This window comes from Salvelinus sp. IW2-2015, unplaced genomic scaffold, assembly GCF_002910315.2.
Source record: "Salvelinus sp. IW2-2015 unplaced genomic scaffold, ASM291031v2 Un_scaffold2689, whole genome shotgun sequence".
Classification (NCBI taxonomy): domain Eukaryota; kingdom Metazoa; phylum Chordata; class Actinopteri; order Salmoniformes; family Salmonidae; genus Salvelinus; species Salvelinus sp. IW2-2015.
Window position 1 is genome coordinate 43,945 of NW_019943995.1, and position 20,285 is coordinate 64,229.

At 45.0% G+C, this 20,285-nt stretch overlaps 1 protein-coding gene across 1 annotated transcript in view; it reads right to left on the bottom strand.

Annotated features, from left to right (window-relative positions):
• The window catches only part of LOC112074570 (uncharacterized), a gene marked incomplete at its 3' end in the record, with an annotated part of 56,179 nt that overhangs the window by 13,462 nt on the left and 22,432 nt on the right, over positions 1 to 20,285 (bottom strand). Inside the window, exon 4 of the mRNA XM_024141728.2 lies at positions 9,703 to 9,801. Within this exon, the coding sequence (XP_023997496.2) occupies positions 9,703 to 9,801 (99 nt within the window). The remainder of the gene's footprint in view (positions 1 to 9,702; positions 9,802 to 20,285) is intronic.

A 20,285-nucleotide genomic window follows, 5' to 3' on the forward strand; every position in this document is an offset into this window, starting at 1 on the left:
TGGGTTGTTAATTTGGTATTTGTTATTTTATTATGATCCCCATTAGCTGTTGCAAAAGCAGCAAGCTACTCTTCCTGGGGTCCCACACAAACATGAAACATAATTACAGAATGACATAATACAGAACATAAATAAACAAGAACAGCTCAAGGACAGGAACACATAGATTTTTTAAAAAGGCACACGTAGCCTACATATCGATGCATACACACAAACTATCTAGTCTCAAATAGGGCGAGAGGCGTTGTGCCTGTATGAATGGCAGCTGATCAGTGAGCTGTGATTAGGACAAGTATATCTCTCCACAGATTTCAGTCATCTCCATTCTCCTTCCAATGAGCCAAGCTAAGAACCAACACACAAATATACATATTTTCGTGTCAATAAATTACAAATAACTATGATGTTTTTTCAACAGTATAATGCAGTATAATCATAACTGTAATACGGAGGTAGTGGGGTTAAAGCTGTAGCCTGTCATTTGTTCCATTCTTTCCAATAAATAGGTAACCAAGACAACTTTCTACTATAGGAGTTTGTTAAATGAGCAAACTACATATTCAGCCTCTCCCACTCTAATGCACTGCAGTGTTACTGGCCCCCCTCCAGACAATGGCACAAACAAGTGAGAAAACCACACACACACACGCACACTCAGCACACACACACTGACCATAATACATACACAACTATCACACACACACACACACACACACACACACACACACACACACACACACACACACACACACCACACACACACACACACACACACACACACACACACACAACACACACACACACACACACACACACACACACACACACAGGGAAAAGCGGGAGAACATTGAAATTCATCTCACAGCCGGAATTGACTTAACTGCGGGTCTGTGCACGGTGAATAAACGGAGTGATGATCCGGCAACACGTCTTTATCCATGCTTTGCTTTAATTAACGGCCGGCTTGTTTGTTGAAAAGATGATTAATATGCCAATGAAAATTTGCATAATTGAATACCACAACACTCACAATCAGGAAGGACATGCGGTTTTTATTAACTTTTTATTATCATTATTATTACTATTATTGTATTTTAATTCAGTTGACAACCAGTGCCCGCCCCCCCAACTTCACACAAAAACCAGCTGGAATTGGCGTGACCAGGGGCCAACAGCGGACACAGCTGTTCATCACCACACCACACTGTCTTGGAGAGGCAGGGCACTGCTCTGATATCAATACCTTTCACTAGAGAGGAGAACTGTGTGTGTGTGTGTGTGTGTGTGTGGTGTGTGTGTGTGTGTGTTGTGTGTGTGTGTGTGGTGTGTGTGTGTGTGTGTGTGGTGTGTGTGTGTGTGTGTGTGTGTGTGTGTGTGTGTGTGTGTGTGTGTGTGTGTGTGTGTGTGTGTGTGTGTGTGTGTGTGTGTGAGAGAGAGAGAGCAGAGGAGCGTGAGAGCGCGAAAGAGAGAGAGAAGAGGGAGAGAGAGGGTGAAGCTTAAGATTTACATTCCCACAGCCAAACCATATGCATGATGACTTGAGCGTGCTCTGTTTTCAAAACTGAATTGAAACAAAAAGTTACCATAAATAGCGCAAATATATGTACATAAAAATTGACCCAGTGCAGCTACTCAGTAAGATTCTGTTGAACTCTCAATGAATCAGGAGGAGCAGCACTGAGAAAGAAACACAAATATAGTTTATATATTTACAGCAAAATTAATCCTATGGAATGAGAGGGATGATTCAACTTCCTGTAAGTTTCAGTTGAGTTACTCACAGTATAACATCTCTCAAATAACTTGCACGAAACATCTCCATGTACATTTTAAATACACAATCACATATTCACCCGATTAAGTGATACTCTTCAAATAAGTAGGGAAAACTCAGAGGGTGTAACATTGCAGAACAAACAACAGGTGTTAAAGAAAGAAGGCAGCATTGAGAACAAGTCCCCAGGGCAGAATCACTGCCAGCTACTGTGTTCAGCTTTCCTATTACCAACAGCTTTCATTCCTCATTGAATTCTGTCATGAAAAAAAGAAACACTGCAAATGAAATGTGATTTCAATGATACAGTGATTCTCTCTGAAAAATGTGACAATCAATAGAATCTATATCTATGATTGCGTGCAGCCAACATACTGTACCTACGCAAACTTTACTCAGAATACTCAGAATGATAAATAAACAGCGATTTTATTTAGTCCTATTTTAGATGATATAACTAACAACCATGAAGTTTTGCCATAAACCTCTTAGTACAGTAATCAGATCAGTGAGTACATTTGCATGAAAAGAACTGCAGCATTGAGTGAAGGATTTCTCTAATCTCTTGTTGAATATTTAATCAACACAATCAAACATTTTTTCATGGGTGTGTGTGTGTGTGTGTGTGTGTGTGTGTGTGTGTGTGTGTGTGTGTGTGTGTGTGTGTGTGTGTGTGGTGTGTGTGTGTGTGTGTGTGTGTGTGTGTGTGTGTAGGCTATACATTTATGTGTCTGTGTGAGGAAGTGAATTAATGTGAAGTAGAGAAAGCATAGCAAGTTTCTATTTTGCAGTGTGGATACCAGGTTAGACGTTCACCACACATTCACGGCTTGCTCTGGGCCAGGGATGGCCCACAATTTCAGAAAAACCTGTTGAGAAAATGAGTGCTGAGATGCAGGTTAGTTTCCATGTTTTCATTCCCAAAGTTCCTAGCTGTTGTTCATAGTTTCATCTGAAAATCATCATTATTTTTCCAATATTGATAAAAAGCTTTGAATAAAACCACTGGGAAATAAAAACATCTTTGAGAGAGAATCGCTATGATGCACGTCCAATTGTTGATTTGAGGAAAAAAATATATAACAACTTGAACGAAGTCTCCTCAGTTTTCTACTTTGCTGAAATATCAAATACATGATAAGATTGTATCTAGTGTGCTCACATGCCTAATACAATATAACCAGTTGTATTAGCACCGTACAGCTGGAAATGCTTGAACTTACCGAGCCGGACCTATAACAAACTAATGCAGGTAAAAAAAAAATATATAATATATATTACAAAATGATAAAATAAAATATACATAAGTAATTACACAAGCAGCCAGCAGATAAATAACTTCAATAGCGGGATTACAGCAGGATGGGGTACCTGGTACAAGAGTCAACTGCTGGGGCACCTAGTAGTTAGACGGATAATATGTTACATCGTGCGGTAGAGTTATTAAGAGGACTATGACGATAGATTAGAATATCAACAGACGGTGAGTCAGCAGTGGATGTAATGGTGGGGGGGCGGGGATTGATCGCTGGGGGGTGGCCAATGAAATAGTCTGAGTAGCCATTTGATTAGGTGTTCAGGAGTCTTATGGCTTGGGAGTAGAAGCTGTTTAGAAGCCTCTTGGACCTAGACTTGGTGATCCCGTACCGCTTGCCGTGTCGTAGTAGAGAGAACAATCTATGACTAGAGTGGCTGGAGTCTCTGACGATTTTTAGAGCCTTCCTCTGACACCGCCTGGTATAGAGGTCCTGGATAGTAGGGAGCTTGGCCCCAGTGATGTAGTGGGCCGTTTGCACTACCCTCTGTAGTGCATTGCGGTTGGAGGCAGAGCAGTTGCCATACCAGGAAGTGATGCAACCAGTCAGGATGCTCTCGATGGTGCAGCTGTAGAACCTTTTTAGGATATGAGGACCCATGCCAAATCTTTTCAGTCTCCTGAGGGGAATAGGTTTTGTTGTGCCCTCTTCACGACTGTCTTGGTGTGCTTGGTTAGTTTGTTGGTGATGTGGACACCAAGGAACTTGAAGCTCTCAACCTGCTCCACTGCAGCCCCGTCGATGAGAATGGGTGCGTTCTCTGTCCTCTTTTTCCTGTAGTCCACAATCATCTCCTTTGTCTTGATCATGTTGAGGGAGAGGTTGCTGTCCTGGCACCACACAGCCAGGTCTCTGACCTCCTCCCTATAGGCTGTGTCGTTGTTGTCGGTGTTCAGGCCTACCACTGTTGTGTCATCGGCAAACTTAATGATGGTGTTGTGGAGTCGTGCCTGGCCGTGCAGTCATGAGTGAATAGGTGAATACAGTGAGTGAATAGGGAGTACAGGAGGGGACTGAGCACGCACCCCTGAGGGGCCCCTGTGTTGAGGATCAGTGTGGCGGATGTGTTGTTACCTACCCTTACCACCTGGGGGCAGCCCATCAGGATGTCCAGGATCCAGTTTCAGAGGGAGGTGTTTAGTCCCAGGGTCCTTAGCTTATTGATGAGCTTTGAGGGCACTATGGTGTTGAACGCTGAGTTTTAGTCAATGAATAGCATTCTCACATAGGTGTTCCTTTTGTGCTGGTGGGAAAGGGCAGTGTGGAGTGCAATAGAGATGGCATCATCTGTGGATCTGTTGGGGCGGTATGCATATTGGAGTGGGTCTAGGGTTTCTGGGATAATGGTGTTGATGTGAGCCATGACCAGCCTTTCAAATCACTTCATGGCTACAGACGTGAGTGCTACGGGTCGGTAGTCATTTAGGCAGGTTACCTTGGCGTTCTTGGGCACAGTCACTATGGTGGTCTGCTTGAAACATGTTGGTATTACAGACTCGGACAGGGAGAGGTTGAAAATGTCAGTGAAAAGCCTAGGAAATATAAAACTTGTAATGTATTTAAGGTTTAAAAAGGCTTCTGAAGTTTGTAATTTCCATTTTGAAATTTCAGACCTGATTTTCCTTTACGAAAAATGTATAAACCTCTACAAAAATGTCCATTAATTATAATCCACATAATAATTCACATTTCCTGTTGCTGCAGAATTATTGTCCCGCTGTAGCAAACTGGCTCAAATTAAGATCCTACATCTGTATCAAACTATTCAAATGGCTCTTGCGAGCTACATTTCTGCAAACTCCTGAAGGATTCATCTACATCCTAATATTTCCAATCCAATTTAACCGGAGCAGTCTGAGTGGTCTGAGCACTAGTTTACCAATCTCTGCTTTCCAAGACTCTGTGTGCTGAAGGCTTGAGGGGTTCAATCAATGGTGCTTTGATCTCGACTGGAACTATAATTATTTAACATTGTTACAAGGATTTCTCTAATCCATCCTAGCATTAAATCCCTTTTACACCCTCATCTTCTGCAGCCCTAATCTGAATCTGTGCACTGAGTTTGTCTCTTTCTCTCATTCCAGCACCCCTTCCTCCCTCCTTCCTTACCACATCCTCAATTAATGGACTTCAGAGTCAGAATAAAAAATGCACTGTTGCCGTGCAGAACTTGTCAGGTGCCAGAAGAACTCTCATTAACAGTGTGTGTGTGTGTGTGTTCAGGATGGGGTCTTCTAGAGGTGTGATGACAAGGGTCTGTTTAGGAAGTGTGCTGCCCAAGCCTGCGGACTGGGGTTGTCTCACAGTTACCTCATAGTGTGCTATAATTATGTAGCCACAAACATGAAGGTGTACTGGGGGAATTCATAGCTTTTTTTTTATATCCCATTTGGACAACAAACTTACTACACTGCATCTGCTGTATTATACTGTATCGGCAAAAAAGTTTGCCCTGACACATTCAGGTCATTATCGTCTGGAGTATACCAATGTAGGATCTTAATTTGATGCACAGCAGGAAATGCAGACGTGTAGTCTATTCGAGGTATAAAAAGGCTTCTAAAGTTTGTAATTTCCACTTTAATATGTCATACTTGATTTGACCTAATAAAAAATGTATCAACCCACAAATGTCCATTAATTATAATCCATATAATAATTCACATTCCATGTTGCTGCTGGATTATTTCCCTGCTGTAGCAAACTGGCTCACAATAAGACCCTACATCTGTAAACCCTAATCTGTTTCTTTTGGTGGTCATTATGACTCACAACAAAGAGGGCCAACGGTCCCTGTGTCCGTTCCTCCGTCCTCAAATATTTGTGACTCTGTGTTTCACAATGATATAAATAGCAGCACAGCGATGGCAAACATTTGCCGAGGCACCTGCCACGGTATCGTGGCCATCTGCTCTACAAATTCTCCTCGCGTGACATATGTGCATAAAACCTGAAATGTTATTGTTTTCATGTGGACCAGTAGGCGGGAACATCGCCATCGGCACACACTCAAAGGTGGTCCGGAGTAAAAACTGTGAGACTAACGTAGTCTTCATCTGAGGACAGACATGTTTTGCCGTGCAGCTTTTGATGACTCGATGAAGGGGATGGAGGCCGGCGGGAGATGAAGGGGATGGGTGGATAGGGGAGGGGTCTGTTCTTGTCTGACCATCGGACATCGTCTCGGAGGGCCACTCCTTCAGCTCACCCCAACCTGTCCGACCGTGGCTCATGCCCAGCTGGCACAGAGAGAAGGGTAACTGGACAGGGCTGTGCCCGTTCAGGACCAGTCAAGCAGAAAGAATTATGGGCAAGGTGATCATCACTTCTGCTCACTTGCTTGTGTTTAGTGCTCTCCTCCCTTCTCCTTCCCTGCCCCCGTTTCCTTCACAAACCGTCTCACCCAGCTGCTGGTGCAATCTTGGACTCATTATCTTCAAGTAAGACTGTTTGTCAGATGTATCTTACTTAGTACAAATAGAGGCAGCGTGTTGTTTAGTTTTTTTGAACAGTAAAATGACATGGTATCATGCTAACACCGAGATGGAAGATTACATTATGTTTACAGATATACATCACAGTGTCTGCTTAATCAGCCATGTAAGCCTAAGCTAACAACTGCATTCCTACAAACGTAGGGAGAACGTTTTACTCTGTACAGTATCGAGACAAAACCACACGAGAAGCAATGAGAGAGAGCCTCCTCTGAAGCTAACTGAGTTTCCATGTCTTTTCACGGGGGTGTGGCTCATAAGAGCAGACCAGTAGATTAGAATGTGCAGAAGTTCATTAGAAGCTAACGCTAGCTAAAACCCACCACTCTCATTTAGCCTTGAGGAACAGCGACAGATCTGTATCGGAGACAAACTAGTCCATGGAAATGAGTGAAGAATAGCAGTACTTCACAGTCAGGTTTATCTCCCGTTATAGAACATGGATTTCAAATATCCATGACGCCAAATGAACATGAAACAGCAGATCTCTGTGCTGATTGCTTCAGGGAGGACATGGTTATATTGAGAACTCCCTGTGTGTTCTCTGTTCTATGAGAGAAGGCAGAACACCCATCAGATTAATGAGTCACATGGTTCTACTGTCATACTATACAGGAAGGAACACTGGGAAACTAGTAGTTCCAATGGCTGTGGGTTAGCATGGAGCTGGAAACACCAATGTTGCGGGTTCGATTCCTACATGGGCCAGATAAACGTGTCACTGTCCGTGTCAACTGTTCTGTAAGTAACTTTGGATAAAAGAGTCTTCTTAACGACTATATTACAACACTCGATATGTGTTCATCCTTACATGGCACATAAAGATGAAAAGATCAATTAGAGAATGTACTGTTAGCTGCTTTTGTCACTTTATCGTCAGAGGAAAATGTCCAGGGGTGGTAGAATAGGAACACCAAAGACAGGTGAGGATGTTCAGAGCCACCTAATAAAAAAAGAATGCCCCCTTTCTTTATGTAACAGCCATTATACATCCTATTCAGATACACACACTGAGTGATTAAAAATGATCCGGTGCTGATCTTTATCGCACCTGCTTAAACTTAAGCCAAGAAATAACAAAGAGAGTTTGAATGCTACCACTATCTGAACATTTACAAAGAGATTACAGCGTAGACAGTCTCAAACTAAATACATTTGCTTTTAATCGCTTTGAACAGGAAGCCATGTAATTTCAAAATGTTCGTATCTGATTGTCTGATTTCCCTCTTTATTCAAATTATAACATGCCCATCTGACTTTTRCAACACAATGGGAAAAATTAAAAAGGGAAATGACCTTTCATGGCAGSCGMGATGGGATAGTGAATGGCATTATTATGCTCAAAGATTCATTTCTTGCCCACTGCCCACAAAGACAACAGAAGGAGTGCCAGCCACATCCGGCTCTGAAACTATGMCTCTCTCATGGACTAGTAGAACYTAAAGGATCTTAAGAAATACTAATGAGACTACCTGGAACTGAGAGGGAGMGRACCTTATCCTAACAAAATGATATTCATTATGTAGATTGTGTAGTAATGATGATATACTAARATATATGWGTATGGGTCCTTGGGGRTTTSACCAGGTAGATCGATACATGCCTGTATGTAGGAYTGGTCAGTGAGACAATKGTGCTATCTCATCTGAKGTCATGTTTCTGGAGTTAGAGTTTGAAAGAAACTCTAAGTATGAGGCAGACAATCCAGGATCATGTTCATTAGGGCACACTGTATCAAAATGTTTGGCAACGGTAAACTGAAATCTCTATTAGTATTGGACAAGTTCAGTCAGGTAGTTCAGTTAGGTAGGACCATACTTAGCTTCAAACATTTTCTCCCTACTGAACACCCCCAACCCCCAGTCAGTCCAGCAGTCAGTGTTCTGTTATGAGCCTGTAATTCTCAATATTCTGAGGGCTAAGGACAGACAGAGAGAGAGAGCAAGAGAGAGAGAGAAAGAGAGATGTCCAGAGAGCGAGAGAGAGAGAGAGAGACATAGCGAGATCGGTGTATAATTACAGCCAGTCAGAGCTCCCATCCCCTCCAATCCTATCTCCCTTTCAAAGACAGCAGTATTTTTAAGCTCAGCGTTTTCCCCGGCCCAAAGGGCCTTCTCTTCGTCATGTGATGCCTGCTGTCTTTTTGTCATGGTGGCCCCCATAGTTGAGCGCTGACCCCCTCAGCCCCGTCTCCTGACTGATCACAGTGATGTTTTATTACTGTCGGCCCAGCCTCTCTAATCTTTAACCAGCAACGCTCATTTCCTTCTCCAGATTTAAATGCAAATGTGAAATTTAATGATAAATGCATTATCTGATAGGGGCCGATAACACTGATTCACTGTCAGTATAAAATACACACCGCAGGGGGCTTCAGCACCAGCACAACTTGTCCAAATCCCACTTTTATAAACGTATGTACCTGCTGCAATAAATTCTTAAGGTCATATGCATTAGAAGGGAATCATATTTTGTGTGTTCAGCAATGTGGATGTAATGCCCTCAACAGTAATTGCTGTGTTGCTATCTTGTTCGATGTATTATCCATCACTTTGATGAAGTGACTTTTAAGATGAACAAAAAAACAAGATACAACCATTTTTTCGAAACTCTTGTGAAGAACAGCAAGGGGAATCTGCATGGTAAAATGAGATTTTCAAAGAGAAAATAAATATAGTACATTTTTTCATTCTAAGCTTTCTTTCGGGGTTTCATTCTATGTTCAAGCACATATACCATAAGATTAAGAGCAAAGCAATTTCATCCACCCATTCAACACTGGTAAGTTAACTTACTATTCAATGGTGATAATATACTCATTTAGCTCACCACATCACTTTTCGCAGTTTTTCATCTATTGTTATTAGGAAGCACATTTTATCCCAACTTCAGAGTTGTGGCTTATATCTCATGTGCCTTGCTCTTTCCCTTTCTGGTAGATTTGAAAGCACTCATCCTACGAGGTGCATTCCATTCCCAGCAGGCAAAATATGTCATTAGATGTCATAAAAAAGTCACTTCCTGGTTGAAATACGGCTTTCTGGTTGAGGGATGTCAGTTAACTGCCAGACAACCAGATGGCAACCACCAGAGAGAGAGAGAAATGACGTAAACTTACTTGGTCCATCCCAATCCTCTGGTCCTATAGCTGGGTGTCTGGACTCACTCTGCCCATCCATGTCTGACTCCCCTGCTTCTCCACTGCCATCTTCTTCACCTGTAGACAGACGGGGAGATGGGACAGGTTGGTCATACAGTAGCATGTTGAGTGACATCACTCACAGTTAAATCATATTGTTGCCAGACCACGTTTGATCGAGGAGCACCCATATAATACAGTTGAAACAACTGTAATCAGTGCCTTCAGAAAGTATTCATACCCAGGGACTTATTCCACATTTTGTGGTGTTACAGCCTGGACTCAAAACACATTAAATATGATTTTTCACACAATACCCTATAACGACAAAGTGAAAACATGTTTTTAGAAATGTTTGCAAACGTATTAATAATGAAATACAGAAATATCTCATTAACATAAGTATTCACACCCCAAAGTCAATACATGTTAGAATCACCTTTGGCAGCGATTAGAGCTGTGAGTCTTTCTGGGTAAGTCTCTAAGAGCTTTGCACACCTGGATTGTACAATATTTGCTCATTATTCTTTAAAACATTATTCAAGGTCTGTCAAGTTGGTTGTTGATCATTGCTAGACAGCCATTCTTGCCATAGATTTTCACGCCGATTTTAGTCAAAACCATAACTACTATAGGCCACTCAGGAACATTCACGGTCTTCTTGGTAAGCATCTCGAGTGTATATTTGGCCTTGTGTTTTAGGTTATTGTCCTACTGAAAGGTGAATTTGTCTCCCAGTGTCTGATGGAAAGCAGACTGAACCAGGTTTTCCTCTAGGATTTTGCCTGGGCTTAGCTCTATTCCATGTATTTTTATCCTAAAAACCTCCCTGGTCTTTGTAGGTGACTAGTGCTGAACGATTAGTTATTTTTGAGGTCGATTCGGTTTCGGTTTGATTATTCAAAAACAATCACGATTTTCGATTTAGTTTTCAATATATATTTTTTTACATTAAATGCACTATGCATTAAAGGGGTTGAATGCTGTAACAACACACAATAAAACAATTAATACAAGTCGTATGATGGTAGAGACTACCCATTACTGCTTATCATTTATTAAAATGACTTTACTTGAATAAAATATTTCTGTTATTGTGTATATTACATTTGTTTTATTTGATGACTTTATTATTTAATTCCAAGTCATCATCTCATCTCTATTGAGCTGCTGCCCATGCTGTCTGACAAAATCACTATTTTAGTGGTTCTTCAAAGTACATAAGACATACTTTAATGACTGCTGAATACCAACTATCAATCACTTAGATCATGTATTTTCAGATAAGAATACCTTGTGAAGCAACTGCTCTCTATGTATCCGTCCTGATCGCACATTCTTCTGTCTCTTATATAGCAGGCGTAGAATAAACAGACCGGACACGTGAGAGCGCAATGGATTATGGTAATTGTGGTTAATTATCAAGTTATCGGCGTTAAACTATGTAGAACATTGGCCTGTTGGAAACTACAACTCCCTACTACATCGCATAGTTTGTGTATGATCTGATTTATTTCTAGAGAAACTGCAGCGCAATGTGCGCATTGAGCTCACATAAAAAAGCAGAACGAAATGAACCGATGACGGTCAATTAGTTGTTTAAAAACCAAGAAATAACCAACATTTCGGTTAATTGCTCAGCACTACCGATGACAAGCATACCCATAACATGATGCAGCCACCACCATGAAAATATGAAGAGTGGAAACAGTGATGTGTTGGATTTGCCAAAACATTACGCTTTGTTTTCAGGACATAAAGTTAATTTCTTAACCAATTTCTGTTGCAGTTTTACTTTAGTGCCTTATTGCAAACAGGATGCATGTTATGGAATATTTTTTATTCTGTACAGGCTTCCTTCTTTCACACTGTTATTTACATTAGTATTGTGGAGTAATTATAATGTTGTTGATCCATCCTTCCTATCACAGCCTTTAAACTCTGTACCTGTTTTAAAAAGTCACCATTGGCCTCATGGTGAAATCCCTGAGCGGTTTCCTTCCTCTCCGGAAACTGAGTTAGAAAGGACTCCTCTATCTTTGTAGTAACTGGGTGTATTGATACACCACCCAAAGTGTAATTAATAATTTCACCATGCTCAATGTCTGATTTTTATTTTATTTTTACCTATCTACAAATATGTGCCCTTCTTTGCGAGGCATAGGAAAACATCCCTGGTCTTTGTGGTTGAATCTGTGGTTGAAATTCATTGCTCGACTGAGGGACCTTACAGATAATTGTATGTGTGGGGTACAGAGATGAGGTAATCATTCAAAACTCATGTTAAACAATATTATTGCACACAGAGTGAGTCCATGCAACTTATTATGTGACTTGTTAAGCACATTTGTACTCCTGAACTTATTTAGGCTTGTCATAACAAAGGGGTTGAATACTTATTGACTCAAGACATTTCAGCTTTTCATTTTTAATTAATTGGTCAAAATGCCTAATAACATAATTTCAGTTTGGCATTAAGGGATATTGCATGTAGGCCGGTGACAAAAACTCTCAATTTAATAAATATTACATTCAGGTTGTAATACAACAAAATGTGGAAAAAGTAAAGGAGTGTGAATACTTTTTGATGGTACTGTAACTAACGTTAAACATCTAGGGCTGAAAACAAGAAACAAATGGTTATGTTAGCTATATATACAATGTTCTTAACAATAAGCAATGTCACCCCTGCAGCTTTGAATGCATTGTCTTATTGTTACTATGTATGTCCAGTACAGTGCATTGAATTGCAAGAAGTAGCAAGTGTGTGTAACTGTGGGACCAGTGGCTGTGCAGCTGCAACACTTTTATCTAGAGTTCCCATGAGTTACCATACAGGAGGAAGCCCATGTGTAGCAGGAAGGAAGGAGGAGCAAGAACTTTTGGAGAGCAAGAAAAAGAGAGGGAGAGAGAGAGGAAGGTGGCTATTTATTACTGTTTGATCTATTGTGGAGGAGGGAGAATGTGTGTTCTAGGATGCAGAACAGCAGATTTACAGTCTCAGGGCTGAGGCTCAGAAAGAGAGAGAGAGAGAGCTAGACGGGGAGAGAGACAGAGAGAGAGAACAAACACCATTGTAAATACAACCCATATTTGTGCTTATTTATTTTAACTTGTGTGCTTTAACCATTTGTACATTGTTACAACACTGTATATATATAATATGACATTTGTAATGTCTTTTTTGTTTTGAAACTTCTGTATGTGTAATGTTTACTGTTAATTTGTATTGTTTATTTCACTTTTGTATATTATCTACCTCACTTGCTTTGGCAATGTNTGAAACTTCTGTATGTGTAATGTTTACTGTTAATTTGTATTGTTTATTTCACTTTTGTATATTATCTACCTCACTTGCTTTGGCAATGTTAACACGTTTCCCATGCCAATAAAGCCCCTTGAATTGAATTGAATTGACAGAGAGAGAGAGAGGGGGAGAGAGGGAGAGGGAGGGGGGGGGGAGAAAGGGAGAGGACATACCCAGGGATATTTGGCTATCTATCTCTAACCTGGGAAGTAAAGTGCTTAAATGCCTTGTTGAACATACAGCACTACACAGCCACAGCAACCACTGTGATGGGAATGCTACTTACCACGTTCGTAGATTTTCCTTGAAAACCTCTTCTGTTTTGCATGTCCAAGTCCACTATATAGACCCAGACAATTAAGTTGTTCTATAACAAACCCCTTGTCCTGCTCTAAACCCAATACATGCAATGTGGCTAAAAACACTAGCACAGTGGGGGGAGACTGTTGGATAAGACTGTCTGCAAAATTATTAGAATGTAAAAATGTCTCCAGCCCTAACTACAGTCTCTGAGCTCTACTGCTGGTGGAGGCTTGTCCTTCGTGGAGGGGATACTTAGTTCTATCTGGTCACATCGTCTTTTCCGTTGCTTTGATGTGTTAAACCTACAGAGTACGTCCAAGGGCGTTGATGGGTTATTATTAGACTTCATTGAAGAAGGAAGCAGAGGGATGGATTTAGTCAGACCCTTCAGAAGTAAAGGTACTAGGATTACAACTACTACTGGCTCTGGCTAAAAGTAGTGTACTATATGGTAAATAGAGTGCCATATCGGACACGTCTATACAGTCCAGAATAAGGCCTTAACGTTGTGTCCATCCTGGGTTCATCTTCAGATCAACCAACACTCACTGCGCTTGTTTGGCTTTCTACACACATGGCTCACTTCAAAGAAGGCAGCAAACACTGCCAAAAGGATAGCAGCTTCCTGCCTCTCTGTGAGAGAGAGAGAAAAACGTCAAGCGAAGGAAGTCTGCAGCACTGTCCTACTAACAGTAACATGAGGTCACCGTGACCCAGTTTAGCTTATGCAAGTGTCTGCTTGGGATGGCGAAATTCTCCCCCTTTCCTTCCTTSCCAGTAGGTATTATCAGTGAGCCCARTCTCTGAATCCGCCTCGCTATTTACTGTTGGGGGCCTGGAGTACAGTTAGCTGGAGACGCTCTTTAGCATACTGGGGATCACTAGGCGTTATGACGAGGATAACAAAGGGRGAATATCAACAGTTCCTTTCAGTGGAGCGAGTTTAAAGAAGCCGGGTGAGATAACATTAAAGGCAGTACCTTGATCTCAGGKGAACATGTTAAGCCCTGCAACGAAACGTATTGGAAGTGTTTAATTACAGCTCAGGAAATGAAGCTACAAGATGATTCCTTAATTAAGCAGTGATTACAGATTCTCTGCTGCCTTCTATCTAACCACCGTTTGCAATGCATTTTAAACACAATCGCCCAGGCAACCTCACAGAGATGAACAATGTCACAGGCAAGCAATGGGCTTGATGAAGTTTCCTCTCTAGCGAATGTCACACGGGAAACCAGCAAGGAGGAACATGTTGTAGCAGTATGTAGGKTACAGTATGATAAAGATACAGGGATACATACAGCCTCTTCATGATTTCAATGTGCATGAGCTATCTCAAAACCTTTTTGCCATACGAACAGACTATTAAAGCATTCCGTTTCATTCAGAGGGGGCTGTGTTTGATATCACTTGTTTCTTGCGGTGTTATCAAAGGATACAGATTGTCAATTATCTACATTATAGTCTATGTCACAATAATCTACCGTTGGCTAAATCTCTTTCCTTGTTTAATCAAATGAAGAAATTTAGGAGTGAATGAGAAAAATTATGTATCTGAGAGTGAGGATGGAGAAAGGTGGAGGGAAGAGTAAGGGGTTGGGTAGGGTAGAATGGGGTAGGGTTGGGTTCATGGGGTAGGGTAGGATGGGGTAGGGTAGGGTGGCATTGGGTATGGTAGCATGGGGTAGGGTAGGGTGGCATGGGGTAAGGTAGGGTGGCATGGGGTAGGGTAGGGTAGGACACCATCACGGTCAATAATGCTCCTGGAACGCACTGACCAACACTAGAGGAAAGAAGAACGCCTACTAGATAAGATACTTATGGGGAGCTCTGCTGACGGAGTAGACAGCAGCCATCGTGAAGTGCCACACATTCATTAGACGCGTATGTAGGGGTCTTACCATGGCACTCGTGGAGCGCAAGCCGATCTCACCAGCCCTCCATCCACTTGAGTTCTGACACCCCCACGTCCTTGCGTATGCACCTGCCCTGCTTGTATGAGAGTGAGCAATGCCGGAGCGGGTGAATAATTCATCCTCAAACAACTTCTGTTCTGCACGGTCCGACCGCTGTCTTAGGGTGCTGGATCTGAACGTGCAGAGCAGGATTTATTACTCTGTGTGGCACTTCTGCCAGGAGCATAATCTGTGCGAGGATCAGGACTGCCTCGTTTTATTTACCGAGCTGAGCCATCTCTCCTGCTTACTGAAATGTAGAAAGTTTTCACCTTGTTCTGTAACCCCTGTTTTTATTGTTGCTGGAAAATCTGAGTGGGGAAGGGGATGGGGATGTCTGTGTGGAAGTTTAACACGGTGTTGGCACAGCTGCTCTGTTTGTTGTTTGTGATGCGTGTGTGTGTCGCCTGTGTGTGTGTGTGTGTGCTGTGTGTGCGTCGTTTGTGTCGTTGTTGTAGTTGCCTCGCTGTGCGTCCTTGTGGCCTGTGTGTGTGTACGGTGTGTGTGTAGTGTGTGGTGGTGTGTGTTGCTGCTCTACGCGTGGGTGTGTTCCGTGATCTGAGAGTGTCACCTCATACGAGACGGCGAACAAGCAGCTGTTAATATGGTTGCGTGTTTCTCTTTATATGTATGTTCGATTGTAGCTATGTGATTTCGTGATGGGTAGCCTGGCAACGTCCGCATACATGTGGACCCACTGATAACGTTAAGATCTGAATTGGCATGTTTCTAGAAGATCGAGGAGGAAATTGTGTATATCTAGTGTTCCAACGTGCACCGGTAAGTAGATCCAAAGTATGCATGACAAGTGCTCAGTCTATACAGTCAGTTTACCGTTCTCTGCTTCCGACTCAGGTCAAGGGGAGCCTGCAATCCCCAGTCTGGCGTTACGGATAACGCATTTGTGGTCAAATACACCACACATCAGCCATGACGCCGCGAGTGTTGCCGTCTCTCACATGCGGCTAATCTGACCATGCACTAGTCAGTCGAGAAGACGGAATATAGCTAATAGCACACACAGGGCAGAGAGACGGTTGGCGTCGAGGAGACTCAGTGTTCGCACTCTGGTGTGCGGCCAGTTTCAGAAATCTTAATCAGGATGCCCGCACCAAACAGAGCATCTTGCCCGTCCGGTGTGCTCAGTGTTCGTCACATTTGCCACGAGCTGCGCCAGCCAGATGCCTCGTGGTAATGGTAGAGTCGCAAGTTAAGTGCAGGCAGTGGGCTGTCCTGAGAATATGTGGAAATGTCTAGAGGTTTTGTGGCGCGCTGTGATCGAAGATGGAATCGAAGACACCCGGTTGTGCCAACATTCGACGTCATGGAGGAATGATAATCTATGAATGCTTTGCGTACAAGCGTATGGACGATCTCAAGCGGAGCGCCAGAATGCGTGCGTGCTCCCAGGACTGGAGGAGAGAGGACAGCTAAAGACCGCGCGCAGGACGCGCTAGAACAGAACTGGCCAGCAGTTCTTATATCGATGAACTCTCTCGATCGTGGCAGTTAAAAGACCGACGTGGTGGCAAGCGCCTTACTTCCACTAATATACCCCGTCCGATGTTGAGGGACTGCATATAGTTGGGGCGTGCTTGGCCCGGAATAGCTGCTGGAAGAGTATCGATGTGAGGCTCTGCTGGGTATGGTTCTTTCTTCCTGGCGAGACGAGAAACGAAGTCATACCAGCGTAGTGGCTTCAGCTTTGTGGAGAGCAGGTGATCGTTGTTTGGAAGGGCTGATCGCGAGATTCGCTAAGTCTTGCTGTATTCAAACAACGCTTCTGAAGGACATCGAATGTTGACGCTTCTATCCCTTCTTGCCTCTCTGACTAGAAGTTTAGCTAGGTTTATCTATTCATCTGAGGAATATGTCCGGGGATATGGATCATGACTCGCCAGTTTGGTACCATGACAACGAACTAGACGTAGGTCCTATGGGTCAAACGCCAAAACCCCAGAGTCGCGGACGCTTAAGCCTAACGCGATCGCGTATGGGTGGTATAAACACTACAGAAACCATTGTGCTTACTATGCTGACATCCGCATTCTCAACAGTTTCATGTTCATTCTGTTCTACAATACGACTCTGGTGGTGGTTGGTAGAGGAGTAGCACGACCTGCCTGTTGCTGGGCTGGTCAGAGTACGACGCTCTTGAGCTCTTAAAGTCGCGCGCGAACCAGATTGATGACATTCTGTGGCAAGGGCTTCCTGGAAAACCAATGCTAGGAAAGGAGAGGATGGAAAGAGAGCCAACTAGACATTTCCTGAGCCTTGCTGGCAGGAGTTGTCTTGGTGCTAGAAGTCGGCCTATAGCTTATCTGGACCGTGGATTGTGGCACCCGACGGTGTGTGACTGGTGATTTGGCTGGAGGAGGCGGGTCCTGGTGGTATGAAGCATACGCGCGGATAGGGAGTGCCTGATTCTAAACATCGCTCCACCTGTATACCACAGTCGCTCGACGCACGACGGCTGCTACGTTCGCCCACTAGCTCACTACACTGGCCTCCCACCCAACTATACCCCATGGCAGCCCTACCGCCTACACATTGCCACTTCCACTCTGCTACCCACTGTCACCATCTACCCTACCAATGGTCACTCCCCCCTACCCATGCTACCCCTACCTTATCCAATCGTGCGCACCCCTCACCTACCCATGTTCGCCCTACCTCTACCAGTGGCACTCCCTACGCCTACCCATGTACCCTACCCTACCAATGCCACTGCCGCCACCCGTATACCCCATGTCCCCTCTACCCCATACCATCACTGCACGCCGCACCCGTACCCATGTACGCCTACCGCTTACCTAATGCACTCGCCAAGCCTTTAACCCCATGTGCCGCGCCCACCCTACCTCAATGCACTTCCCCACCCTACCCTAGTTAGCCGCCTACGCCCCTACCCAATGCACTCCACCCCTACCCCCATGTACCCCGTACTGCCTAGCCAGAGTGCACTCCCACCCTACCCATGTACCCCACCTACCAGATCCGCCCTGACCTCTCAATAGGCACTCCCACCACTACCGCGATGACCCCTCGACCTACCAAATGCACTTGCCACCCTACGCCCATGGTACACCCCTACCCTACCAATCTGCACTCCCACCCCTACCCCATTGTGACCGCTACCCTACCACATTGGCACTCCCACCCTACCCACTCGGTCCCCCTTAACACACTACCAATGCACTCCCCACCCTACCCAGGGTGTACCCTACCCTACCAATGCACTCCCACCTGACCCCATGTACCCTACCCCTACCACTGCACTCCCAACCCGCTACCCAGTCTCCCTACCCTACCTCAAGTGCGCACTCGCACCGTACCCCATGTACCCTACCCTACCAATGCTACTTCCCACCCCTTACCACCCATCACGCCCCATCTAACGCACCGCCTGACCAATGCCACTCCCCACCCTACCCCATGTTACCGCTACCCTACAATGCACTCCACCCTTTACCCCATGCCCCTCTGACCCGTACCAATGCCACTCCCACCCTACCCATGTCACCCCTTACCCGCACCACATGCACTCCCACCCTACCCATGGCCTCCTCTACCCCTACCAATGTCACTCCCACCCTACCCATGTACCCTACCCTACCAATGCACCCTCCGCACCCTACCCCATGCCCCTCTACCCTACCAATGCACTCCAAACCCTACCACATAGTACCCTACCCTCAGACCAATTGGCAACTCCCACCTACCCCCATGTACCCCTCTCAGCCCTACCAATGCACTCCCACCGCCTACCCCATGCTCCACTTCCCATACCCCATGCGCGCCCGTACCCCGTAAGCGCGAACTTGCCTCACCTCCCACGCCCTACCCCAAGTGCTCCCCTTCTTCCTTCACCTACTCCCCATGGGCCCCCGCTACCGTCACCCAACTTGCACCCTCCCACCCTACCACCATGCTCCCCTCCTAACCTCCCATGACCCCCCTTACCCTACCAACCTGCCCACACTCCCCAACCCTACCCGAGTGTGCCCCCTTCCCTTCCCTACCCCATGCCCCCTACCCTACCATATGGCACCTCCGCACCCTACCCCATCTCCCCTCCCTACCCCTATGCCCCCTACCTCTAGCCAATGCACTCCCACCCTACCCATGCCCCCCCCCCCCTCCCTACCCCATGGCCCCCCCGTAACGCCTACCTGATGCAACTCCCACCCTACCATGCTCCCCTGCCCTACCCCACCCTGCCCTCCTTAGCCCTACCCCATGTTAACCATTACCGTACCCCCATGGCTAGCCTACCCTCACCCCTGCTCCCCTATCCTATGACTGCCCCGTGAGCCCCCCCACCTACCCCATGCCACGCCTACCCATGCCCCACAACCCCTAGCCCATGCTGACTCCCTTACCCCGCTCCTCTACCTAGCCCCATGCTACCACTTATCCCATGCCTACCCCACCCTCACCACCATTGAGGCCCCTTCACCCCACCCCGCCTCTCACCCTACCCTATCCCACTCCTACCGCTACCCTACCCCCATGCACGTCTTACCCCTACCCCTGCTTTTTTACTACTATCCCCTATCTACCCTTACCCCATGTCTACCCCCACCCTTACTCCATTGTCCAATCCTTAGTCCCTAACCCGCGACCCCATAAGCGTTCATCCTACCCCATGCTGCCTCCCGGCTAACCCCATGCTACCCTACACCCACTTTCCTCCTAATCACTAGACCCATGCTCCCCAACCCTACCCCATGAGCTCCGCCCATACCCGACCCGCATGCTACCCTACCCACCCACATGCCCCCCTACCCCATGCTTTCCCTACCCCCATCCTACCCTACAATTACCTCATGCAACCTCACCCCATGCCCCCTACCCCCTACCCATGCACCCTCCACTCGTCCCCATGCTAACCTAACCCCTACCCCATGCTAACCCTACCCTACCCCAGTTGCCACCCCTACCCCTACCCCCATGTCATCCTACCCTACCCACTGCTTACCCTACCCAATGCTACG